The sequence below is a fragment of the Somniosus microcephalus genome, chromosome 15, assembly GCF_052327205.1.
Source record: "Somniosus microcephalus isolate GS21.2 chromosome 15, FLI_Smic_1.0, whole genome shotgun sequence".
In the NCBI taxonomy this organism is placed as follows: Eukaryota; Metazoa; Chordata; class Chondrichthyes; order Squaliformes; family Somniosidae; genus Somniosus; species Somniosus microcephalus.
Window position 1 is genome coordinate 12,124,791 of NC_141001.1, and position 26,565 is coordinate 12,151,355.

General features: G+C 47.9%; 1 protein-coding gene across 2 annotated transcripts in view; it reads right to left on the reverse strand.

Moving 5' to 3' along the window:
• Positions 1-417: 417 nt before the first annotated feature.
• Positions 418-26,565, reverse strand: part of LOC147106544 (intestinal mucin-like protein) — a 118,828-nt gene continuing 92,680 nt past the window's right edge. For both annotated transcript variants that reach the window (XM_086007496.1, XM_086007497.1), the window contains 5 exons: positions 24,587-24,685; positions 23,039-23,167; positions 22,863-22,902; positions 8,487-8,604; positions 418-1,394 (listed from right to left, as the gene is read on the reverse strand). In XM_086007496.1, coding sequence (XP_085863622.1) covers positions 1,160-1,394; positions 8,487-8,604; positions 22,863-22,902; positions 23,039-23,167; positions 24,587-24,685 — 621 coding nt within the window. In that variant the 3' untranslated portion in view covers positions 418-1,159. The remainder of the gene's footprint in view (positions 1,395-8,486; positions 8,605-22,862; positions 22,903-23,038; positions 23,168-24,586; positions 24,686-26,565) is intronic.

Sequence of the window (26,565 nt, forward strand, 5' to 3'; positions counted from 1 at the left end):
CTGGATTTTATGAATAATTATCCTGTTTTCCATGCTTCAATAATCTCTTTTAGTTGTCTAGCTGCCTACAGCACTCTGAATTGAATCTAGTAATGAAACAGGTGAGCTATGAAGTAGCTCCAGCCTCTTCCTAACAGCCAGCAGGAAGATATTTTAATCTCGGCAGTTTGGGTTTTTTAAACCCAATGTCCAGAGCTGAAAGAAGAGTGTTTGAATTGATTGCTGTACCTTGGCCCAACAGAAAGGTCTGCTTAAAGCAACATCTCTTTTGACATGCTCAGTAGCCTGAGGATTAAACCTCATAAAAAGATGATTCTTTTCTTGTACATATCTAATGTTGAATCCACTGTCAAATAGAATGCAGGGCTTGGTGTCACAGAGTAAAACAAGTCAATTAATGAAAGCTCAGACAACAAGTGCAGTTGATTTGCTTTTATTGACCATTATTATTGAAACTAATGGAAGAGATCACAGAAAAGCTCAAAGAAAGGAGGTTTACTTGTAATCAGAATGCCTGTACAAATACCAAGCATGAAAAGCAAGGGTGAGATGACACTTCATTTACCAGCAACCTGAAGGAACAGTCATAGGTCGTGGGCCATGTAGTACTAGATTCTAATAGCGCTGCTTATTTATGGCTCTCATTGCAATGGCCATCCTCATGTAGAGTAGCAATTTAAAGCAGTTTATTAAGATGGTAACCACACGTGCAGTTGCTGGAAACCCCATCTTTATATAACATTTGCCACCATAGCTCTGTAACTCTTGCGGATACAGCTTTTTAGTTGTTCTTACAAGTACATTTCTTTACAAAGCAACAGGTAGAAACACTGCCATCAAAATAAGACACAAACTAAACAGAACTGAAGTAGCAGATTGCTGTTTTTAATCTAACTGTATAGCTTTAGGCAGTGACTAACAGTGTTGCCATGTCAGTCAGCAGGCTGATGCATGGGATTATGTCCCAGAGAGGATGAAGTACATGTTTCAGCTCTATCTAGCTTTGTGGACCCTTTTGAATTGATCACAAGAACAAGAAATGATGGAAAAAAATATATTACAGTGTTTAATTTAAAAATGGTAGAAACAGTCTTAAAATTGTACTGAAGGATTTAGTGAATTTACGGGAGTATCTAAGAGCCCATATTTTCTATACTTTCTAACCTTTGTTCTTCTTCAATTTACTGGGGGCCACCTTATGAGCTGGAGGCTCCGGCAACTGCTTGGTGGGTTCTCCACATTCTATAGATACACAGCCGCACTCCGTTACATAGGTGTAGGTGAACTCAATTGTTGTGTCATCTGGACAAAGTAACGTGATATTTTGCTTGCCGGTTGCTAACTCCTGACAGCAGGTGCAGTTATGTGAAATCATATTTGCTTCAGCAGAATATCTGTCAGAGAACCAAGAGGAAATATTACTTAGATTATTGGCGTCTAGATATACAAAAATAAATTATCGATCTATCAACTAGTACTACATCAAAAATATTAGATCTGCATGCACATCCTGTCAATTTCTTTGATTATAAATGTCTATTTTCACATTTTTAACTGTCTATGTCCTGCTGCCATTAATCCCTGCCCCAGCGGAGGCACTGCAGCATCACCAGTGTGATTACGGTGCGGCAAATTGACAAAGCTAGTGTTCATTATAAATGTGGACGTAGGACACAGGAATTTGTAATGGAAATACAAAAATTAGGAAATGACTTTAAACAGAGGACTGACTGCCACCTGGGTGTAACTGTAGCATAACAAGTTTACATAGACTGTTTCTATTATAATTGTGGACATAGACATTTATAACAGAAATGTATGAAAATAAAGACAGAGGGGTAGATTTTCCCGAACCTGTTGGGAAGAAGGCGGGACTTCCCCTTTCGGGTTTTTGACCCGCCTACTTCGACGTCCGGCCAATCCGCGCGATTTTCCCTTGATTGACCTTGTTGAGCCCACCCAGCGGGCTCAGCAGGCCAATTAAGGGCCACCCGACAACAGGTGACGTCACAGACTGCAATTTCATCTGTCAAGAGTTTTTGACAGATGAAATATCAGCGTTTCACAGCTATTTGAAGCTATGAAACACTGAGTTCTAACATGAGTCCTTCTGCACAGACTCAGTTAGAACTCTCACCGGCACTCAAAGCTGAAGGCTGTCACTTTTGACAGATCGCAGCCATTCAGCTTTCAGTTCCGGCTGAGTGATGCGCTCCTTATGGCTACAGGAAGAAAGGCTGATAAGGTAAGTAAAACTTCTTTACACACTTTAGACACACCAAACACACTTACCTTTGCACTCATGCACCCATCACTCACCTGAACACCGACATCGCGACCCCTCCAACTCCTTCAACCCGACGGCCCGCCTGCTCTAACCTGGCGTGGTTTGGAGCCATCGGGGAAACCCACACGAAACCCCTCAAAATAGGGATTAGGCTAAAAACTGCTTGTTAACTACCTGTTAACAGGCAGTTAATTGGCACTAATCCCTTGCCACCTGGTTTCGGCGGGTCCCACTGCGGGGCGGGTACCCGCCGCCCCTGAAACTTACATGGGGCGGGGTTTTGGGCGGGATGGTGTCGGGACCCCTAAATTCGGGATTTTCCCCCCCACACGCCTGAAACCCCGCCTGACGGCTCCACGAAAATCTAGCCCAGGATGTTTAAATTCAAAATGAGCAATGATCCTATTTTCCCCCAACCGCTAGCCCTGCTTCACCTGAAGACTACACTTGGGTCGAGCCAAGGTCCCTCTGAATTTCCTCAGAGCTGCTCCTGCTCTGCCCCTGTTACCTTACCGAAAGTGCAGTGTAGTTAGTTCCCATGTGGAACAGGACCACTGGCTCACCCAAACAACTCTACAGTCTGTGTGTATGCTCCTTGATGTCATTCACCTTACCTTCAAGGACACAACATAGTGTTCTGGATTCCAAGTCATGTCCAAAAACACAGGAGGTCATTTCTATCTTCACCGCTTGGGTGGAAAACTGGCGAAACGGATTGCCTTGCCTGTTATAGATCTTGCCCGATTTTCATTTCATTTCTGCCAGTCTGCCCCCATACAAGCTTAATCTTTTGATCTTAGAGACCCCATTAATAGCACCTGTCTCCCCAGAAAACTATGCTCCATGGGGCCATGGCCCACAATTTCCACCAACCCTCTTGTTTCTTTCCGAAACAGGCTGTAGAATCAGTCAACTCCTCACATTCCAGACCAGGGAAGCAGTTGACTAGTTTCAGCCTCCTGACCACATTTTTTATTTAGATGGAATCTGTAAACCTAAAACAATTCAAGGACAGAGGCATAGCACATGGACCAGGCTAACAATGTAACAATGAGGATAATCCTGCCCCAAATAAAAAATACTTAAGATAATTGGGCTGCTTTTAGCTCTTGCCAGGAAGCCAGCAGGAGCAGACAGCGATTCTGCACAGGAGTCTTCATTGGAGGCCCAGTAGATTTTAACAGCTGCGAATCATTTGAATGTCACTGGTCAGCTTCCTGGCCATTTCCTCACTTGCTTCCCAACAGGTTCACCTGCTGAAATCCAGTGGGAGCCTCAACTGCTGCCAAAACCAGAGGCAATAATCACAGATCGGCAGGAACAGAGCTGCAAATAGAGCTGGTCAATCTTAACTGCACCATTCCAAGCAATCGGGGACAGTTAAAATTGGCCACTGTCTCAGCTGTATCTTGCTTTGTGCCAACTATCTCTTCTAGCTGTTCTTCTGTCCCAAATCACAGTCATTTTACTTCCAGTAAATAATACACAACGTTACTTCAGACTCAAAAGATTTTCTTCCCAACGGTTCTCTCAGGCTGAGAATTTTGCCCAGACTGACTGCAAACTGTCTGATATTTCTCACAGACGTTTCTCCCAAACTGTGCACTCCCTCTCTAATGTTTCTCTAGCAAACAGTGCTCAGTCACTAGTTTTTCTCTTAGACTTGATTATCTGGCTAATGTTTTGCTCAGACTGCACTCTTCCTCTCCTTGTTATTTCCCAGACTCTGTGCTCTCTCCCTGTTTCCCAGACTCTGTGCTCTCTCCCTGTTTCCCAGACTCTGTGCTCTCTCCCTGTTTCCTAGACTCTGTGCTCTCTCCCTGTTTCCCAGACTCTGTGCTCTCTCCCTGTTTCCCAGACTCTGTGCTCTCTCCCTGTTTCCCAGTCTCTGTGCTCTCTCCCTGTTTCCCAGACTCTGTGCTCTCTCCCTGTTTCCCAGACTCTGTGCTCTCTCCGTTATTTCCCAGACTCTGTGCTCTCTCCCTGTTGTTTCCCAGACTCTGTGCTCTCTCCCTGTTTCCCAGACTCTGTGCTCTCTCCCTCCTGTTTCCCAGACTCTGTGCTCTCTCCCTGTTTCCCAGACTCTGTGCTCTCTCCCTGTTTCCCAGACTCTGTGCTCTCTCCCTGTTTCCCAGACTCTGTGCTCTCTCCCTGTTGTTTCCCAGACTCTGTGCTCTCTCCCTGTTTCCCAGACTCTGTGCTCTCTCCCTCCTGTTTCCCAGACTCTGTGCTCTCTCCCTGTTTCCCAGACTCTGTGCTCTCTCCCTCTTGTTTCCTAGACTCTGTGCTCTCTCCCTGTTTCCCAGACTCTGTGCTCTCTCCCTGTTGTTTCCCAGACTCTGTGCTCTCTCCCTGTTTCCCAGACTCTGTGCTCTCTCCGTTTCCCAGACTCTGTGCTCTCTCCCTGTTTCCCAGACTCTGTGCTCTCTCCCTGTTATTTCCCAGACTCTGTGCTCTCTCCCGGTTTCCCAGACTCTGAGCTCTCTCCCTGTTTCCCAGACTCTGTGCTCTCTCCCTGTTTCCCAGACTCTGTGCTCTCTCCCTGTTTCCCAGGCTCTGTGCTCTCTCCCTGTTTCCCAGACTCTGTGCTCTCTCCCTGTTTCCCAGATTCTGTGCTCTCTCCCTGTTTCCCAGACTCTGTGCTCTCTCCTTGTTATTTCCCAGACTCTGTGCTCTCTCCCGGTTTCCCAGACTCTGTGCTCTCTCCCTGTTATTTCCCAGACTCTGTGCTCTCTCCCTGTTTCCCAGACTCTGTGCTCTCTCCCTGTTTCCCAGACTCTGTGCTCGCTCCTTGTTATTTCCCAGACTCTGTGCTCTCTCCCTGTTTCTCAGACTGTGTGCTCTCTCCCTGTTTCCCAGACTCTGTGCTCTCTCCCTGTTTCCCAGACTCTGTGCTCTCTCCCTGTTTCCCAGACTCTGTGCTCTCTCCCTGTTATTTCCCAGACTCTGTGCTCTCTCCCTGTTTCCCAGACTCTGTGCTCTCTCCCTGTTATTTCCCAGACTCTGTGCTCTCTCCCTGTCTCCCAGACTCTGTGCTCTCTCCCTGTTTCCCAGACTCTGTGCTCTCTCCCTGTTGTTTCCCAGACTCTGTGCTCTCTCCCTGTTTCCCAGACTCTGTGCTCTCTCCCTGTTGTTTCCCAGACTCTGTGCTGTCTCCCTGTTTCCCAGACTCTGTGCTCTCTCCCTGTTTCCCAGACTCTGTGCTCTCTCCCTGTTGTTTCCCAGACTCTGTGCTCTCTCCCTGTTTCCCAGACTCTGTGCTCTCTCCCTGTTTCCCAGACTCTGTGCTCTCTCCCTGTTTCCCAGACTCTGTGCTCTCTCCCTGTTTCCCAGACTCTGTGCTCTCTCCCTGTTATTTCCCAGACTCTGTGCTCTCTCCCTGTTTCCCAGACTCTGAGCTCTCTCCCTGTTTCCCAGACTCTTTGCTCTCTCCCTGTTTCCCAGACTCTGTGCTCTCTCCCTGTTATTTCCCAGACTCTGTGCTCTCTCCCTGTTTCCCAGACTCTGTGCTCTCTCCCTGTTTCCCAGACTCTGTGCTCTCTCCCTGTTTCCCAGACTCTGTGCTCTCTCCCTCTTGTTTCCTAGACTCTGTGCTCTCTCCCTGTTTCCCAGACTCTGTGCTCTCTCCCTGTTGTTTCCCAGACTCTGTGCTCTCTCCCTATTTCCCAGACTCTGTGCTCTCTCCCTGTTTCCCAGACTCTGTGCTCTCTCCCTGTTATTTCCCAGACTCAGCTCTCTCCCTGTTTCCCAGACTCTGTGCTCTCTCCCTGTTTCCCAGACTCTGTGCTCTCTCCCTGTTTCCCAGACTCTGTGCTCCCTCCCTGTTTCCCAGGCTCTGTGCTCTCTCCCTGTTTCCCAGACTCTGTGCTCTCTCCCTGTTTCCCAGATTCTGTGCTCTCTCCCTGTTTCCCAGACTCTGTGCTCTCTCCTTGTTATTTCCCAGACTCTGTGCTCTCTCCGTTTCCCAGAATCTGTGCTGTCTCCCTGTTATTTCCCAGACTCTGTGCTCTCTCCCTGTTTCCCAGACTCTGTGCTCTCTCCCTGTTTCCCAGACTCTGTGCTTGCTCCTTGTTATTTCCCAGACTCTGTGCTCTCTCCCTGTTTCCCAGACTCTGTGCTCTCTCCCTGTTTCCCAGACTCTGTGCTCTCTCCCTGTTTCCCAGACTCTGTGCTCTCTCCCTGTTTCCCAGACTCTGTGCTCTCTCCCTGTTTCCCAGACTCTGTGCTCTCTCCCTGTTATTTCCCAGACTCTGTGCTCTCTCCCTGTTATTTCCCAGACTCTGTGCTCTCTCCCTGTTATTTCCCAGACTCTGTGCTCTCTCCCTGTTTCCCAGACTCTGTGCTCTCTCCCTGTTTCCCAGACTCTGCGCTCTCTCCCTGTTTCCCAGACTCTGTGCTCTCTCCCTGTTTCCCAGACTCTGCGCTCTCTCCCTGTTTCCCAGACTCTGTGCTCTCTCCCTCTTGTTTCCCAGACTCTGTGCTCTCTCCCTGTTTCCCAGACTCTGTGCTCTCTCCCTGTTGTTTCCCAGACTCTGTGCTCTCTCCCTGTTTCCCAGACTCTGTGCTCTCTCCCTGTTTCCCAGACTCTGTGCTCTCTCCCTGTTGTTTCCCAGACTCTGTGCTCTCTCCCTGTTTCCCAGACTCTGTGCTCTCTCCGTTTCCCAGACTCTGGGCTCTCTCCCTCTTGTTTCCTGGACTCTGTGCTCTCTCCCTGTTTCCCAGACTCTGTGCTCTCTCCCTGTTGTTTCCCAGACTCTGTGCTATCTCCCTGTTTTCCAGACTCTGTGCTCTCTCCCTCTTGTTTCCCAGACTCTGTGCTCTCTCCCTGTTTCCCAGACTCTGTGCTCTCTCCCTGTTTCCCAGACTCTGTGCTCTCTCCCTGTTGTTTCCCAGACTCTGTGCTATCTCCCTGTTTTCCAGAGTCTGTGCTCTCTCCCTGTTTCCCAGACTCTGTGCGCTCTCCCTGTTTCCCAGACTCTGCGCTCTCTCCCTGTTTCCCAGACTCTGTGCTCTCTCCCTGTTGTTTCCCAGATTCTGTGATCTCTCCCTGTTTCCCAGACTCTGTGCTCTCTCCCTGTTTCCCAGACTCTGTGCTCTCTCCCTGTTTCCCAGACTCTGTGCTCTCTCCCTCTTGTTTCCTAGACTCTGTGCTCTCTCCCTGTTTCCCAGACTCTGTGCTCTCTCCATGTTGTTTCCCAGACTCTGTGCGCTCTTCTCCCTGTTTCCCAGACTCTGTTCTTCTCCCTCTTGTTTCCCAGACTCTGTGCTCTCTCCCTGTTTCCCAGACTCTGTGCTCTATCCCTGTTATTTCCCAGACTCTGTGCTCTCTCCGTTTCCCAGACTCTGAGCTCTCTCCCTGTTTCCCAGACTCTGTGCTCTCGCCCTGTTATTTCCCAGACTCTCTGCTCTCTCCCTGTTTCCCAGACTCTGTGCTCTCTCCCTGTTATTTCCCAGACTCTGTGCTCTCTCCCTCTTGTTTCCCAGACTCTGTGCTCTCTCCCTGTTTCCCAGACTCTGTGCTCTCTCCCTCTTGTTTCCCAGACTCTGTGCTCTCTCCGTTTCCCAGACTCTGTGCTCTCTCCCTGTTTCCCAGACTCTGTGCTCTCTCCCCCTTGTTTCACAGACTCTGTGCTCTCTCCGTTTCCCAGACTCTGAGCTCTCTCCCTGTTTCCCAGACTCTGTGCTCTCTCCCTGTTTCCCAGACTCTGTGCTCTCGCCCTGTTATTTCCCAGACTCTGTGCTCTCTCCCTGTTTCCCAGACTCTGTGCTCTCTCCCTGTTATTTCCCAGACTCTGTGCTCTCTCCCTCTTGTTTCCCACTCTCTGTGCTCTCTCCCTCGTTTCCCAGACTCTGTGCTCTCTCCCTTTTATTTCCCGCAGACTGTGCTCATTTCATGATGTTCTTCCCTGCCTCAACACTCTCTCCCTGATAACAACAGAAAATGCTGGAAAAACTCAGCAAGCCAGGCAACATACGTGGAGAGAGAAATAGAATCAACGTTTCTGGTCGAAACCCTTCGTCAAGACTTCTCCCTGATGTTTCTCTCAGACTCGGTGCTCTGTATCTCATGTTTCTTGTAATATTTAACTCTTTCTAACTCATGTTTCAGCCAAATTATGGCTCACTCCATGATGTTTGTCTTGGCCTGTGCTTCTTATCTTTCTCTCAGACTCTCACTCTCATGTTTCTCTATACGTACATAGAATACGTCATACAGCGTCCTCCACAGTAAGTCATCGACACTTTTTGTTCAGATCGACATCCATGGTGGTTGATATAGGTTGTGGTTTGTGTAATGCTACAGGACTTTGGAATACCTGCAAATGTGAACATAATTGAGCTCATTAAATTCAGTGAGTTCGATTCAAATTCCAGAATTATTGCATACTTTAAAGATGACAGTAAGACGAGGGGAGAATTTTATATTCAAAATATTGCCTGATTTTGCACTGTAAATGAAAAACTTTGCAAAATCTGGTTTGATATATTATTTTTAAAGTGTTATTTTTTTTTAACCCGCCTACTTCGACGTCCGGCCAATCCGCGCGATTTTCCCTTGATTGACCTTGTTGAGCCCGCCCAGCGGGCTCAGCAGGCCAATTAAGGGCCACCCGGCAACAGGTGACATCACAGACTGCAATTTCATCTGTCAAGAGTTTTTGACAGATGAAATATCAGCATTTCACAGCTATTTGAAGCTATGAAACACTGGCACTCTGAGTTCTAACATGAGTCCTTCTGCACAGACTCAGTTAGAACTCTCACCGGCACTCAAAGCTGAAGGCTGTCACTTTTGACAGATCGCAGCCATTCAGCTTTCAGTTCCAGCTGAGTGATGCGCTCCCGACGCCTACAGGAAGAAAGGCTGTTAAGGTAAGTACAAGTAAGTAAAACTTCTTTACACACGTTAGACACACCAAACACACTTACCTTTGCACTCATGCACCCATCACTCACCTGAGCACCGACATCGCGACCCCTCCAACTCCTTCAACCCAACGGCCCGCCTGCTCTAACCTGGCGTGGTTTGGAGTTGTCGGGAAACCCACACGAAGCCCCTCAAAATAGGGATTAGGCTAAAAACTGCCTGTTAACTACCTGTTAACAGGCAGTTAATTGGCACTAATCCCTTCCCGCCTGGTTTCGGCGGGTCCCAGTGCAGGGCGGGTACCCGCCGCCCCTGAAACTTACGTGGGGCGGGGTTTTGGGCGGGATGGTGTCGGGACCCCCAAATTCGGGATTTTCCCCCCCCCACATGCCTAAAACCCCGTCTGATGGCTCCACGAAAATCTAGCCCTAGGTCTTTTTCCCTGCTAGGCCATTCCATGAAGTCACCAACAGTGAGCTCCTCATGCATCCTGGAGCAGCTCCATAGGAAGCAACAGGGTTAGTGGCTTTGGATCAGCCTGAGTGTCTGTGGGAACCCGGGAAAGCATGCTGGCAGCTGGGTGTTTAATTGGTTATGATGATCTCTATCTTTATGCTTGTTAAAAGGTTTATTCTAAGGACATTGTCATCAAGGATTTGAAGTTTGAAAACAAGAAATTCCTGTGTAGACTACAGCTGATTCATAGAATCATAGAAATTTACAGCACGGAAGGGGCCATTTCAGGCCATCATGTCCATGCCGGCCGACAAAGAGCTCTCCAGCCTAATCCCACTTCCCAGCTCTTGGTCCGTAGCCTTGTAGGTTACGGCACTTCAAGTGCATATCCAAGCGCTTCTTAAATGTGGTGAGGGTTTCTGCCTCTACCACCCTTTCAGGCAGTGAATTCCAGACCCCCACCCCCCTCTGGATGAAGAAATTTCCCTTCAAATCCCCTCGAAATCTCCCCAACAATTACTTTAAATCTATGCCCCCTGGTTGTTGACCCCTCTACCAACGACATAGGTAGAAAGAAGGATGAGGTCCTGCAGGCAGATTTTAGGGAGCTAAGAAAGAGATTAAAAAGCAGGACCTCAAAGGCAGTCATTTCCGGGTTACTCCTGGTGCCACGCGCTAGTGAGTATAGAAATAGGAGGATAGAACAGATGAATGCGTGGCTGGAGAGATGGTGCAGGAGGGAGGGCTTTGGATTCCTGAGGCTTTGGAACCAATTCTGGGGGAGGTGGGACCTGTACAAGCCAGATGGGTTGCACCTCAACAGAACCAGGACCAATATCCTTGTGGTGGGGTTTGCTAGTGCTGTTGGGGAGGGTTTAAATTAGCTTGGCAGGGCGATGGGAACCGGAGAGTAGATTCAGAAAGGAGAGAAGCAAAACTGGAAATGGAAGGCAGAAAATTAGTAAGCAAGTTTGGAAGGCAGAGGAAACAAAGGCTAAATAATAGACAAGGGAGTCTGGCAGTGCTAAATGGCATATACTTCAATGCAAGGAGTCTAGGGAATAAAGCAGATGAGCTGAGGGCACAGATAGACACGTGGGAGTATGATATTATAGCTATTCCTGAAACATGGCTGAAAGAAGGGCAGGAATGGGAACTCAGTTTTCAGACGAGATAGAGAGGGGGATAAAAAAGGAGGGGGGTCGCAATATTGATTAAAGAAACAATTACAGTTGTGAGGGGGGATGATATCTTAGAAGGATCATCAAATGAGGCCATATGGGTTGAACTGAAAAACAAACAAGAGGCAATCACACTGCTGGGAGTGTACTATAGACCCCCAAATAGTCAGAGGGAGATACAAGAGCAAATATGGAGGCACATTTCTTCAGATGTGTTAAAATAGGGCAGTAATAGTAGGGGATTTCAACTTCCCTAATATTAACAGTGAAAAAATTAGTGTGAAAGGTATAGGGGGAGCAGAATTCTTAAAATGCATTCAGGAGAATTTTTTTAGCCAGTACTTGCATGCCCAACAAGAGAGGGGGCAGTTCTGGACCTGGTCTTAGGGAATGAAGCTGGGCAGGTGGAAAGGGTATCAGTGGGAGAGCATATTGGTGGTAGTGATCATAATTCAGTTAGATTTAGGGTAGTTATAGAAAAGGAGAAGGACAGACCAGGAATAAAAGTTCTCAATTGGGGAAAAGCTAATTTACTAAGCTGAGATGGGAAAAAAGTGGACTGGAGACAGAAACTTGAAGGTAAATCAGTGTCAGAGCAGTGGGAGGCATTCAAGGAGGAGATAGTGAGGGTTCAGAGCAAGTATGTTCCCTTAAAGAAAAAGGGTGAGACTAACAAATCTAGAGCTCCCTGGATGTCAAGGGGCATACAGGGTAGGATAAAGAAAAAAAGGGAAGCTTATAACAGATACCGAGGGCTCAGTACTGCAGAAATCCTAGAGGAGTATAGAAAGTGCAGGAGTGGAATTAAAAAGGAAATTAGGAAAGCAAAGAGAGGGCATGAAAAATCATTGGCGAGTAAAATCAAGGAAAACCCAAAGATCTTTTATAAATACATTAAAAGCAAGAGGATAACTAAAGTAAGAGTAGGGCCTGTTAGGGACCATAAAGGTAACCTGTGTGTGGAGGCGGAAGACATGGGTATGGTTCTTAATGAATACTTTGCATCTGTTTTCACAAAAGAGAGGGACGATGCAGACATTGCGATCAGGGAGGAGGAGTGTGAAATATTGGATGAAATAAACATAGTGAAAGAGGAAGTATTAAAGGGTTTAGCATCTTTGAAAGTGTTTAAATCCCCAGGACCGGATGAAATGTATCTCAGACTGTTAAGAGAAGTAAGAAAGGAAATAGCAGAGGCTTTAACCATCATTTTCCAATCCTTTCTGGCTACAGGTGTGGTGCCGAAGGACTAGAGGACTGCTAACGTGGTACCATTGTTTAAAAAGGGAGAAAGGGATAGACCGAATAATTACAGGCCGGTCAGCCTAACCTCGGTGGTGGGAAAAGAGCTGATTGGTGAGTAGCTGGGGAGTGTTTTTTTGTTAAGTTTTAAGTTTATTTCTGCTGGATTAGTTCTTAGTCTATTAACTAGAGGCATGGCAGGGCAGCTCAGTCCTGTGAAGTGCACATCCTGTGCCATGTGGGAAGTCCTGGATGCTCCGTGTAGCCTGGACGACTACATGTGCGGGAAGTGTCATCAGCTACAGCAACTCGAGCTCTAGGTTTCGGAATTGAAGCGGCGGCTGGAGTCACTGCGGAGCATCCGCGAGGCTGAGAGTTACGTGGATAGCACATTTCTAGAGGTGGTCACCCCGCAGCTTAAGAGTATGCAGGCAGAGAGGGAATGGGTGACCGCCAGAAAGAAAAGGAGGACCAGGCAGGTAGTGCAGGCATCCCTAGAGTGCATCGCGCTCTCCAACCAGTATTCTGTTCTGAGTACTGGTGAGGGTGATGGTTCCTCTGGGGAGTGCAGCCAGAGTCAAGTCCACGGCACCACGGATGGCTCAGCTGCACAGGGGGGGAGGAAAAAGAGTGGACGAGCAATCGTGGTGGGGGAGCAGACAGGCGTTTCTGTGGCCATACACGTGACTCTAAGATGGTATGTTGCCTCCCTGGTGCCAGAGTCAAGGATGTCATTGAGCAGCTGCAGGACACTCTGAGGGGGGAGGGTGAACAGCTAGAGGTCATTATCCATATCGGTGCCAACAACATAGGCAGAAAGAGGAATGAGGTCCTGCAGGCAGAGTTTATACGTGGCTGGAGAGATGGTGCAGGAGGGAGGGCCTTAGATTCCTGAGGCATTGGGACCGTTTCTGGGGAAGGTGGGACCTATACAAGCTGGACGGGTTACACCTCAACAGAGCAGAGACCAATATTCTCACAGGGAAGTTTGCTAGTACTGTTGGGGAGGGTTTAAACTAACTTGGCAGGGGGATGGGCACCAGCATATAGGAGTAGAAAAGAGGAATAAGGTGCATAAAAGAGTGAGTGTATTGGATAGTACTAGAGAAGAAAGTAGTACTAGAGGCGGAAGTAGTACCACATTAGATAGCAGCAGACTAAGAAAGACTACGAAAAATTCAAAAATGAGTTTAGAATGCATGTACGTAAACGCACAAAGTGTGGTGAATAAGGTTGGTGAGCTACAAGCACAATTAGCTGTGTGGCAATATGATTTTATGGCAATAACGGAAATGTGGCTCAGAAACGGTGAGGACTGGGCACTTAATATTCAAGGGTACAAGGTGTTCAGAAAAGATAGGGAAGGAAAAAAGTAAGGTGGGGTGGCGGTGCTGATTAGGGAAGACATTGTTGTGTTGGAAAGGGAGGATGTTCTTGAGGGGGCAAGGACAGAATCCATTTGGTTAGAATTGAGGAGCAAAAAGGGCATCATCATGCTATTGGGGGTATTCTACAGGCCTCCAAATAGTGAGAGGGAGGTAGAGGAGCAAATCTGCAGGGAAATCGCAGAGATATGCAAGAGCTATAGAGTGATGATATTGGGGGACTTTAATTACTCAACTATCGATTGGGATAATGCTAGGGTAAAGGGAAAGGAGGGGGAGGAATTTCTGGAATGTGTTCAGGAGAATTTCCTTGACCAATATGTTCTTGGCCCAACTAGGAAGGAGGCATTTCTGGATCTGGTGCTCGGGAATGAGGTGGGCCAGGTCGACCAAGTGTCTGTGGGAGAACACTTGGGTACGAGTGATCATCGTATCATAAGATTTAGATTAGCAATGGAGAGGAGCAAGGAACAATCTAGAGTGGAACTTCTAAACTGGAATAAGGCTAACTTCAACGGGATGCGAAAGGATCTAGCCAGGGTAAAATGGAACCAAAGACTGACCGGAAAAACTGTAACGGAACAATGGGTGATCTTAAAGGAGGAGATGTTCCAAGTATAGGCTAGGTACATTCCAACAAGAGGGAAGGGTAAGGGAACCAAAGCAGGGGCTCCTTGGATGACGAGGGAGATAGAGAAGACGATGAAACAAAAAAAGAGGGTGTATGATGCATGTCAGGTGAATTCTTCAAGGGAGAACCAGACCAAATACAATAAATTGAGAGGGGAAGTGAAGATGAAAATAAGATTGGCAAAGAGAGAATATGAGAGTAGAATGGCGGTTAACATAAAAGGGAAGCCAAAAATCTTCTACTGGCATGTAAACAGTAAGCGGGTAGTAAGAGGCGAGAAAGGGCCTATTAGAGACAAAGAAGGTGATATATGCTTAGAGGCACAGGGCAAGGCTAGCATACTCAATGAGTACTTTGTATCGGTGTTTACTAAGGAGGTGGATGTTGACAAAATATCGGTAGAAGTGGAGAAGGTAGAAGCAATGGAAGGAGTGAAAACTGATAGACAGGATGTACAAGAAAGGCTGGGTATGCTTAGAGTGGACAAGTCGCCTGGTCTAGATGGCTTGCATCCCAGGTTGCTAAGGGAATTGGGGGAAGAGATAACAGAAGGGCTTGCCATAATTTTCCAATCTTCCCTAGATGCTGGGAGGTGCCTGAGGATTTGAAAGTGGCAAATGTAACACCATTGTTCAAGAATCCAGGATGATTTGGACATGTTGGGTGATTGGGCAGAAACATGGCAGATGCAATATAATGTGGATAAATGTGAGGTTATCCACTTTGGTGGCAAAAACAGGAAGGCAGATTATTATCTAAATGGCAATAGATTCGGAGAAGAGGAAGTGCAACGAGACCTGGGTGTCCTTGTGCACCAGTCGCTGAAGGTAAGCATGCAGGTGCAGCAGGCGGTTAAGAAGGCAAATGGTATGTTGGCCTTCGTAGCGAGAGGGTTTGAGTACAGGAACAAGGACGTCTTGCTGCAGTTGTACAGGGCCTTGGTGAGACCACATCTTGAGTATTCTGTGCAGTTTTGATCGCCTTATCTGAGGAAGGATGTTCTTGCCATGGAAGAAGTTCAGTGAAGATTCACCAGGCTGATACCTGGGATGGCAGGAATGACGTATGAGGAGAGATTGGGTCGATTAGGCTTGTACTCGCTGGAGTTTAGAAGAATGAGAGGTGATCTCATTGAAACTTACAAAATTCTGACAGGACTGGACAGACTAGAAGCAGGAAGGATGTTCCCGATGGTTGGGGAGTCCAGAACCAGGGGACACAGTCTAAGGATAAAGGGTAGGCCATTTAGGACAGAAATGAGGAGGAATTTCTTCACCCAGTGAGTGGTGAACCTGTGGAACTCTCTACCACAGAAGGCGGTGGAGGCCAGTTCATTAAATATATTCAAGAAGGAGTTGGATATATTTCTTCAGGCTAAAGGGATCAAGGGGTATGGGGAGAAAGCAGGGACTGGGTACTGAATTTGGATGATCAGCTATGATCGCATTGAATGGCGGAGCAGGCTCAAGGGGCCGAATGGCCTACTCCTGCTCCTATCTTCTATGTTTCTATGTTTCTATGAAAGGGTGTAAGGACAATCCTAGTAATTATAGGCTGGTCAGTTTAACATCAGTGGTGGGTAAAGTTTTAGAAACAATAATCAAGGAAAAAATTAACGGGCCCTTGTAGAGGTTTAAGCTAATTAAGGAGAGCCAACACGGATTTGTAAAAGGCAGATCGTGTTTTACTAACCTAATTGAATTTTTTGATGAAGTAACATAGAGGATTGATGAAGGGAATGCAATGGATGTTGTCTACATGGATTTTCGGAAGACGTTTGACGAAGTGCCACATAGAAGGCTGGTTAACAAAATTGAGGCTCATGGAATAGGTGGGTCAGTAGCAGCTTGGATAAGGAATTGGCTTAAGGATAGAAAAAAGCAAGTTGTAGTAAATGGCTGTTTTTCAGAGTGGATGTTGGTAGACAGTGGTGTTCCCCAAGGGTCAGTGCTGGGGCCACTGCTTTTTTAGATATATATAAATGACTTGGATATTGGAATATAGAGTAGAATTTCTAAATTTGTCGATCACACCAAACTTGGGGGTGTGGCAAACAGTGAAGATGATACCAATCGACTACAACAGGACATAGAAAGGCTAGCAGAATGGACAGACAAGTGCCAGATGGAATTTAATACAGAGAAGTGTGAGATGATGCATTTCGGCAGAAGGAACAGGGAGAAGTAATATACACTTAATGGCACAGTTTTAAAGAGTGTGCTGGGACAGAGGGACCTGGGAGTTAATGTGCATCGGTCACTGAAGGTGACAGGACACATTGAGAAAATGGTTAACAACGCATATGGGATCTTGGGCTTCATAATGGAGGTATTGAGTACAAAAGTAGAGAAGTTATGCTGAACCTTTATAAAGCGCTGGTTAGGCCACAACTGGAGTATTGCGTCCAGTTATGGTCACCACACTTTAGGAAGGATGTGAAGGCCCTTCAGAGGGTGCAGAGGAGATTTACCAGAATGGTTCCGGGGATGGGGGATCTTAGCTACAAGGGCAGGTTGGAGAAGCTGGATTTGTTTTCATTAGAGCAAAGGAGGTTGAGGGATGATTTGATAGAGGTGCACAAGATTATGATGGGTTTGGATAGGCTAGATGGGGAAAGGCTGTTCCCACTAGTTGATGGACTAGCCGACACAGATTTAAGGTTTTGGGTAAGAGATATAGGGGGGATGTGAGGAAAAACTTTTTTACGCAGCGAGTGGTGATGACCTGGAATTCGCTGCCGACGGAAGTGGTGGAAGCGGAGACACTCAGGCCTAGAAATTCGGTGGCGCCCCAAACCCGGGCGCTGGAATTACCGCTGTGAGCGGAGCCACTTGCGCCATCCTGATATTAAGTTTCAGCGCCCCAAACAGAAGCGCGGCGCTGCTCGAGGCGCCACGCGTCCCTCTTGGGGCGCTGAAACTGAATATCGCAGCACAACGTGCCGCAGCGCCACACGCTGCGGCACGGCACGCTGCATTACTGCAGGCCTTCCTCCCCTTCTTAAAGGGGAGGGGCCTGCACCAGCGCGATCCGAGATCGTGAGTGCCGGCAAAAGAGCCCGGCACCGAGAAGTGCCAGGCCCTTGGGACACAGCCGGCGCTGCCCGGGGTGGGGGGGGGGGCTCAGGAGGCCGGGGACGGCGGTGCGAGGAGGTGCTGGCAGGCGGCCAGCAAAAAAAATGGCCGCCCCGCACCTCCACTTTAATTAGCGCCACTACAGCCGCAGGTAGGCCCCCCTAACCCTGTCGCAGATTGCGACCGGCGTTACAGCGGGGGGCGCAGCCAAATATCGCGATCGGGGCGGTAGCAGGGCGCTGCGCACACCGATGACGTCATCAGTGGCGGCGCAACGCTACAGGCTAACGCCGCCATTAGCGCCCCGCTAAATATCGCGGGAGGCGTGGCCAGTGGCGCTAAAGCCACTGAGTGCCCTCTTTAGGCGCTAACTGGTGGCGCAGCCCACTGAATATCTAGGCCTCAATCTTTTCAAGGGGAGACTGGATAGGCACTTGAGGGAAATAAACTTGCAGGGCTATGGGGATAGAGCGGGGGAATGGGACTGACTAGGTTGCTCTACAGAGAGTCAGCATGGACTCGATGGGCTGAATGGCCTCCTTCTGTGCCGTTATGACTCTATGACTACAAGTGCTTGACTAATCTACTGGAATTTTTTGAGGATGTAACTGGTAAAATAGATAAGGGAGAACCAGTGGATGTGGTGTATTTGGATTTTCAAAAGGCTTTCGATAAGGTCCCGCATAAGAGATTAGCGTGTAAAATGAAGGCACATGGGATTGGGGGCAAGGTATTGACTGGATAGAGAACTGGTTGGCAGACAGAAAGCAAAGAGTTGGAATAAACGGCTCTTTTTCCGAGTGGCAGGCAGTGACTAGTGGGGTACCGCAGGGATCGGTGCTTGGGCCCCAGCTATTCACAATATATATTAATGATCTGGACGAGGGAACTAGATGTAATATCTCCAAGTTTGCAGACGACACAAAGCTGGGTGGGCGTGTGTGCTGTGAGGAGGATGCCGAGAAACTCCAGTATGATTTGGACAGGTTGGGTGATTGGGCAGAAGCATGGCAGATGCAATATAACGTGGATAAATGCGAGGTTATCCACTTTGGTGTCAAAAACAGGAAGGCAGATTATTATCTAAATGGCAATAGATTCGGAGAAGGGGAAGTGCTTGTGCACCAGTCACTGAAAGTAAGCATTCAGGTGCAGCAGGCGGTTAAGAAGGCAAATGGTATGTTGGCCTTCGTAGCGAGAGGGTTTGAGTACAGGAACAAGGATGTCTTGCTGCAGTTGTACAGGGCCTTGGTGAGGCCACATCTTGAGTATTGTGTGCAGTTTTGGTCGCCTTATCTGAAGAAGGATGTTCTTGCCATGGAAGGAGTGCAGAGAAGATTCACCAGACTGATACCTGGGATGGCAGGAATGACGTTTGAGAAGAGATTGGGTCGATTGGGCTTGTACTCGCTGGAGTTTAGAAGAATGAGAGGGGATCTCATCGAAACTTATAAAATTCTAACAGGACTAAACAGACTAGATGCTGGAAGGATGTTCCCGATGGTCAGGGAGTCCAGAACCAGGGGTCACAGTCTAAGGATAAGGGGTAGGACATTTAGGACAGAGATGAGGAGGAATTTCTTCACCCAGAAAGTGGTGAACCTGTGGAATTCTCTGCCAAAGAAGGCTGTAGAGGCCAATTCATTAAATATATTCAAGAAGGAGTTGGATATATTTCTTAAAGCTAAAGGGATCAAGGGATATGGAGAGAAGGCAGGAACAGGGTACTGAATTTGGATGATCAGCTATGATCTCATTGAATGGCGGAGCAGGCTCGAGAGGCCGAATGGCCTACTCCTGCTCCTATCTTCTATGTTTCTATGATAAGGTCGTTAAGAAGGCATATGGGATACATGCCTTTATTAGCCGAGGCATAGAATATAAGGGCAGGGAGGTTATGAACTGTATAAAACACTAGTTAGGCTGCAGCTAGAGTACTGCGTGCAGTTCTGGTCACCACATTACAGGAAGGATGTGATTGCACTAGAGAGGGTACAGAGGAGATTTACGAGGATGTTGCTTGGGCTGGGGAATTTTAGCTGTGAGGAAAGATTGGATAGGCTGGGCTTGTTCTCTTTGGAACAGGGGAGGCGGAGGGGAGACCTAATTGAGGTGTATTGAGGGGCCCAGATAAAGTGGATAGGAAGGACCTGTTTCCTTTAGCAAAAGGGTCAATAACCAGGGGGCATAGATTTAAAGTAATTGGTAGGAGGTTTAGAGGGGAGTTGAGGAGAATTTTTTTCACCCAGAGGATGGTGGGGGTCTGGAACTCACTGACTGAAAGGGTGGTAGAGGCAGAAAACCTCATCACATTTAAAAAGTACTTGGATGTACACCTGAAGTGCCGTAACCTACAAGGCTACGGACCAAGTGCTGGAAAGTGGGATTAGGCTGGATAGCTCTTTGTCGGCCAGCACGGACAAGATGGGCCGAATGGCCTCCTTCTGCGCTGTAAATTTCTATGATTCTATGAATACGCCAGGTATAGTCTCACCAGGGCCCTATACAAGTGTAGTGCTGTAATAAGGCCTTTAAAGCATAAACATGAATGTACTGACATTTACAGCACACACTTTGTTTAAAGTGGATACTATAATCTAATGGACCCATCAATCAGGAGATCAGCAATGACAGCATCCATTAAAGGAAGCAGTTGTTTGGACCTTGATTCTAATTGTACCATATTTGGAATTTCAGTTGTACCACTTTATGAGCCTTTATTGTTAAATCAAGCTAGGTATTTATATGGTTGTTGTTGCATTAATAATTCCCAGGCTATACCTTTTTCACCCTTTATTCATGAACTGTCTGCTGTGCGATTGTCACTTCCTGAAATAGATCGGCACCAGGTCAGCTATAATTTAGTTAAAGGAAAACCTCTTCGACAAAAGTTTTGCCTGTAAATGTCAGTCCTGATAATTGGAAGTCATAGAGAGACAAAAGGCTTTATATATATATTGGATTTAAATGGGCCCTGATACTTGCTTAGTTGTGGCCAATAATATAAAAACAAATTTACATTTTCAGGATAGCCCAAATCACTTTACAGCCAATTTTAAAGTGTATTCATTATTGTTTTAGAGGTAAACATGGCAGCCAGAGTGGGAGTGGGGCGGAGAATTAAAATGACAGGCGACCGGGAGTTCGGGGTCTCGCTTGCAGACTGAACGGAGGTGTTCCGCAAAGCGGTCACCCAGTCTGCGTTTGGTCTCCACTCTGACCTCGGACTCCTACACTGTTCCAATGAAGCTCAACGTAAGCTTGAGGAACAGCATCTTTTAGATCCAGATGGTGAGACGGATCACGTTCTTCCAACCCCACCACCTTTACACCTGCACCACGTTCTCCCTCTCCTCCTCCTAGACCTGGTTGATTTCTCGGAAAGCTCGGTGCGTGTGTGGCAAGTGACATCATTGGACTGGATGAAATCCGGAAGTCACGACACTGTCACTATTCACTTCATACCCAATAAACCTGTTAACAATCCCTGACCCACACACAATGCCCCATCTGTGGCGGGGAGGGAAGGTCAGGAACTTGTTGGAGGGAGGTCAGGCACCTTGGTGGGGAGGGGGGGAGGAGCTTGGGCAGGGGAGGTAAGGAACCCTGGTGAGGGGGGAGGAGCTTGGGCAGGGGAGGTAAGGAACCCTGGTGAGGGGGGAGGAGCTTGGGCAAGGGAGGTCAGGAACCCCGGTGAGGGGGGAGGAGCTTGGGCAGGGGAGGCCAGGAACCCCGGTGAGGGGGGAGGAGCTTGGGCAGGGGAGGTCAGGAACCCCGATGAGGGGGGAGGAGCTTGGGCAGGGGGGGTCAGGAACCCCGGTGAGGGGGGAGGAGCTTGGGCAGGGGAGGTCAGGAACCCCGGTGAGGGGGGAGGAGCTTGGGCAGGGGAGGTCAGGAACCCCGGTGAGGGGGGAGGAGCTTGGGCAGGGGAGGTCAGGAACCCCGGTGAGGGGGGAGGAGCTTGGGCAGGGGAGGTCAGGAACCCCGGTGAGGGGGGAGGAGCTTGGGCAGGGGAGGTCAGGAACCCCAGTGAGGGGAGAGGGGGGAGGCGGGGGGAGGTCAGGAACCCCGGTGAAGGGGGAGGAGCTTGGGCAGGGGAGAAGGTCAGGAACCCCGGTGAGGGGAGAGGGGGGAGGCGGGGGGAGGAGCTTGGGCAGGGGAGAAGGTCAGGAACCCCGGTGAGGGGGGAGGCGGGAGGAGGAGCTTGGGCAGGGGAGAAGGTCAGGAACCCCGGTGAGGGGGGAGGTGGGGGGAGGAGCTTGGGCAGGGGAGAAGGTCAGGAACCCCGGTGAGGGGGGAGGAGCTTGGGCAGGGGGAGAAGGTCAGGAACCCCGGTGAGGGGGGAGGCGGGGGTAGGAGCTTGGGCAGGGGAGAAGGTCAGGAACCCCGGTGAGGGGGGAGGCGGGGGTAGGAGCTTGGGCAGGGGAGAAGGTCAGGAACCCCGGTGAGGGGGGAGGCGGGGGTAGGAGCTTGGGCAGGGGAGAAGGTCAGGAACCCCGGTGAGGGGGGAGGCGGGGGTAGGAGCTTGGGCAGGGGAGAAGGTCAGGAACCCCGGTGAGGGGGGAGGCGGGGGGAGGAGCTTGGACAGGGGAGAAGTTCAGGAACCCCGGTGAGGGGGGAGGCGGGGGGAGGAGCTTGGGCAGGGGAGACGGTCAGGAACCCCGGTGAGGTGGGGCGGGGGGGGGAGAAACTTGGGCAGGGAAGAAGGTCAGGAACCCGGGGAGGAAGAAAGTCTGGAACGTGGGCAGGGAGAGAAGGTCAGGAACTTGGGTGGGGAGGTCAGAAACTTGGGGGGGAGGAGGTTAGGCACTTTGGGGAGGGCAGGTCAGAAACTTGGGGGGAGAAGGTCAGGAACTTGGGCGGGGGGGAGGTCAGGAACTTGTGGGGGAAAGGTCAGGGTCAGGAACCTGGGGGAGGGAAAAGGTTAGAAACTCAGGGGGGTGGGTGGGGCTGGGAGGAAGGTTAGGAATTTGTTTGGGGGGTGGGAGAAGGTCTTAACCCACGAGGGTAAGCCCTGTCTGTTCTATGTTCCTGGGACTAGGGACAGGGTCACTGGCAAGTCTTGGAAACTAAGCAGAGCCAGGCCTGGTTAGTACCTGGAGGGGTGACCATCAGGGAAGACCAGGTGCAGAAGGTCACGGAAGGAGCCCCGAGGAGGGGCGGTTGGTGAGAAGGTCACGGAAGGAGCCCCGAGGAGGGGCGGTTGGTGAGAAGGTCACGGAAGGAGCCCCGGGAGGGGCGGCTGGTGAGCAGGCCCGGGCGTTGGGCTGAAGATTGTCGGACAGGAGGAATGGTGGAAATGGAATGGCGGCGCGCACAGACGCAGTGGCTTTGCTTCTCCCAGGACGGTGCTATTTACGTTTAATGTTAATGTTATTTGTACTAGACTCATGGGAGCTTGCAAGATCACATTTCGTTGTTCATGTACTTGTGCATTGTACAATGACAATAAAGTTGAATTATTATTATTATTATTATGTGTGTTCTGTTCTGTCTGGAGCCTGGCAGCCAGAATGGCTCGAATTACACTTTGCATTCTAATTGATTACTTAGGCATGCAGGATCTAATTACACATTCCAGAGAAACTGCTGGGTGTGTCTTGTCATCCCAGGAAACCAGTCAGAAATCAGGTCTCATCCTCCAAGGTGACCAATCAGAAATCTGGTGTTGGAAATAAAACGCGACCATAATTCAGAGCCACAAAGAGGTTTCATAATTGTTTAAATATGCTACTTACATGTCTGACAACAGCCATCTGAGTCCATGTGTATCGTTCCCTGTCACAGAGTAAACCATTAGAAATGAAGTTATTTGAAAGCATAAATCTAACAAAACCTCTGGTCATTTCATTTTACAGAAAAGATTTTGTTCTTTTTATTCAAAGAAATGAATATATAATCGTTTTGCACTCACAGGCTCACAGTTATCATGATCCAGAGAGGGGCACCATTGATTATAGATGTTTGGAACAAAGTGAGACCCTATTTTCTCACATTTGTATTTAGTGCAGTTGTTCTTTGAATCTGATATTGTAGCTCCAGGCTGTGCAATAATAGGAAAGAAAAAGTTTTAAATGACAAAGAAATACATAAAAAATTTGGAGCTTTGGGCTCCAACAGTGCGTCGATCTTTACTACAACAACAACAATATGCACTGAATATCAAAGGGGGTGATTTATCTTTCCCTTCATATAAGAAACTCTAATACTGTGATCTCATCCCAAACTGTAAAATCATGAATTGTTCTAATAATCAAAGCCACAATTACTAATGTACTATGAAAAATTACACAAACTTTCCACAGTATAATAAGTACCTTTCATCCTGGCCATTACATGCGAAATGCCTATTGATATTGAATAAATGCCAAGCTGCAGGTTAATTTATTTACCCTATCCACTTAACATACATGTGTTATAGCAATTGTATTATACACTCCATCAGTCCATATTGCATCTGTGCTTGATGACATGTCACATAATAAAAAAGGATTTTAAAAGCCTGAACTAATCCTTCATATATAACAAATGTAGAAAAGGGATATTGTAATTTGGTAAAGTCTACATTGTGCACCAAGACTAGTAAAATAGGTGTGAATCTGGATGTTTAGAAGGATGATTGACTTTATTAAATACGTTCTCTAATTTTACTCAGGGTTTGACACTTCTGTCGGGGCGGGGGGGAAATCATATCAGGTTGAGATAGGTCGGAGGCATTTGCAGTTTACTCCAAATGACTTCATTGGTGGGCCCAGAGTTTCTTCCCCAAAATCACCATAAGAATGTTGTTATATGAGCAGACAGGGGCAAAAATTTGGTTTTGCATAGGATTTAGGTGTGGGTGCATAAAAAACTCACTCACAAATGGGCAGGCATATTATGATATCGTGCAAATAAAGGAAATACATCAAATGGCATATTTCCCAACATGTATGCCCTAGCAATGCTGGGCACAAGGGACTCCTGGCCACCCGCGCCATTTATACTGCAACTGGGGTACCTCCTCAATTTGGGGGGAGCGCCATAGGAGCTTGCTGTGGCACTTTGCTGCAGGATAAATGGAGCAGCTGTGCCACTCACTGAATTTCCAAAATAAAGGGCCTTTTTTAAATAGGCTGGTTTCACTTTTTGATTGATTGCAGAAGAAAAATCTCCAAATCTTTACTGTTTCTTTCTTAAGGCCATGTTGCATTTTTGATTCAAATGGTGCAAGTTGTTCTTTTTTATAATTCAGTTCCTTTGGTTAAATCTTCACTTTTTGTGGAACAAAGCTACTTGACAATTACAAACACATTTCTTTATTATGAGTTAGGATATGGTTCAAGGATGAATCCACAAAATATTTCAAGTAGTCTCTTTAAACAACAGAATGATTGAATGTCACATGCAAAAGTAACCCCTCAATGCTTTAAATAGATGCCAATCATTATGGTGATTGACTTCTGAAATGTAATATGCATACCTGAAAGATTATTGGTTGCTTATTTGGCATCTCAATTATACAGTCAACCTGGGTACAATTTCCACAACATTGTCCTTTCACCTCCTTATACTCAAAGCCCTGTGGGGAAACATACAGAACATTGATGATTACTCTCCTTTCACCAACTATGTAAGATTATCATGGATTAGTTGGTTTTTAGAATACTTGCTTTACTATCTTATAATCATCAGTATCTTATGATCATCAGTAATGGATTTATAATTGTGTGTAAGAATTAAATATAAAAGTCTGTAATCATCAACTGTATGCAATGGTAACCTGAATTATATATGACAGGCAACCCTTTTGCTTATAATTAAAAGTCTGTGAATAAGCTGTAACCAGACAACCTGGGTGAGAAGGAGGATTGCTATAGTCGAATAGTGAGGCTGTGGGTGAAGGTTGGATATTAGCCAGCAGTAAGGATGAGACAGAGTGCAGCTAGCCTGGGAACAGTTAGCTGCAGCTTCCACTGTTTTGGAATGTTATACTATCCGCAGTGAATTATAAAAACAAAGGCCAACAGCAAGGGCCGTATCTGAACCGATGGAGACATATTCCGTTTCCATTGCCATAACTACCCCAGACATGAGTCTTGGTGGTCATAAGACTAGAACCTACATAAACCAGGGTGCTGCGAGCATATAGGCCGCAATTTTGCTAACCTTGGCGAGCAATGTTGGTGGCGGGTCCCGACCCTGCTGCTGTCTCTGTCCTGGCCTTTGAAATGAATTTTCCTTGATTGAGCTTGTTATGCCCGCCCAGCTTGTTTTCTGGCCAATTAGAGGATGCGGGTCTGGTGACGTCATTTGATGATGCGTCATCAGCCAGTTTCCTTAAAGGGACCATGGCCAACTTTATTTTGACATTTGTGCTGTCAGTGTTCTACAGCATTGAGGTGTTGCAAACACTGACAAGCACTGCACAGAGATGCAGGGCTGCACCCAGCATGCAGGGAGGTCCTCTTTCTTTCCCATAGGCAGAAGAGACCTCCCCAGGAGATCAACACAGCCTGTTTGCACATTGCAGAGGAGGGTACAAGCAGGGATGTGGTCAGGAGGACCTGGGTGCATGTCACAATCGTTTCAATGATCTCAGTAGATCATGAAACATTAGTACAAAGCTACACTCAACCTCATCCTGCTGTGCCTTTCATCACATCCCCATCAATCTGCCTTCCCTACCCTACTCCTGCATATCCTTACTCACATCAACTTACCTTGCACCTCCACCCATCCCTCTCTATCTACATTATCACATCTCCATCTCACTAGCCACCCCTCACACTCACCCTCATCCTAGTGCAATCACACCAGCTAACAACACACAAGGGTAGGCCGGCGCGGACACGATGGGCCGAAGGGCCTCTATCCGTGCTGTGTAACTCTATGACTCTATGACTTGGGTGTTTTATGCAATGTTCATGTAAAGTTTCTGGTAATATGTTGTCAAACATTGAAACCTTTATTTTCAACACTTTGCGTTCTTCGACAGATTTGTGTGCACCTTTGGAGGTGACTTAGTGAGTTGCAATGAATGGTGAGACATAACGATGCCTCCCCTCCCCCTCCCACCCTGCAATTGTGATGAATGTGAAAGGAATGGCTTGGGCATTGCAGGGAAGTTTTGTGGTGTTGGTGTGTGGTGGTGCCAACCTGGCGCATCATTTGGCAGCCAGGGTGTACAGCGTCAAGTGAAGTAAATCTGGCCATGGTGAGACCATCCCTGGCCTCCCGGGCAACAATGTGGTCATGTGCTGATGCCCTGTGTCCTGTGCAGCATCAGTTGATTGCGGAGAAGGTTGGTGGTGGTGTTGTTAGTGCTGCTGGTGTTGGGGCTGATCGTGGTGGGATTCTGAGGACCAAAGTGAGAGAGTATAAAGGGCACCCATGCTAATGGAATAGATGGCAGGTGAAGTAGAGATGACAGAAGTGATCTGTCAATGGTGAGAGAGGTAA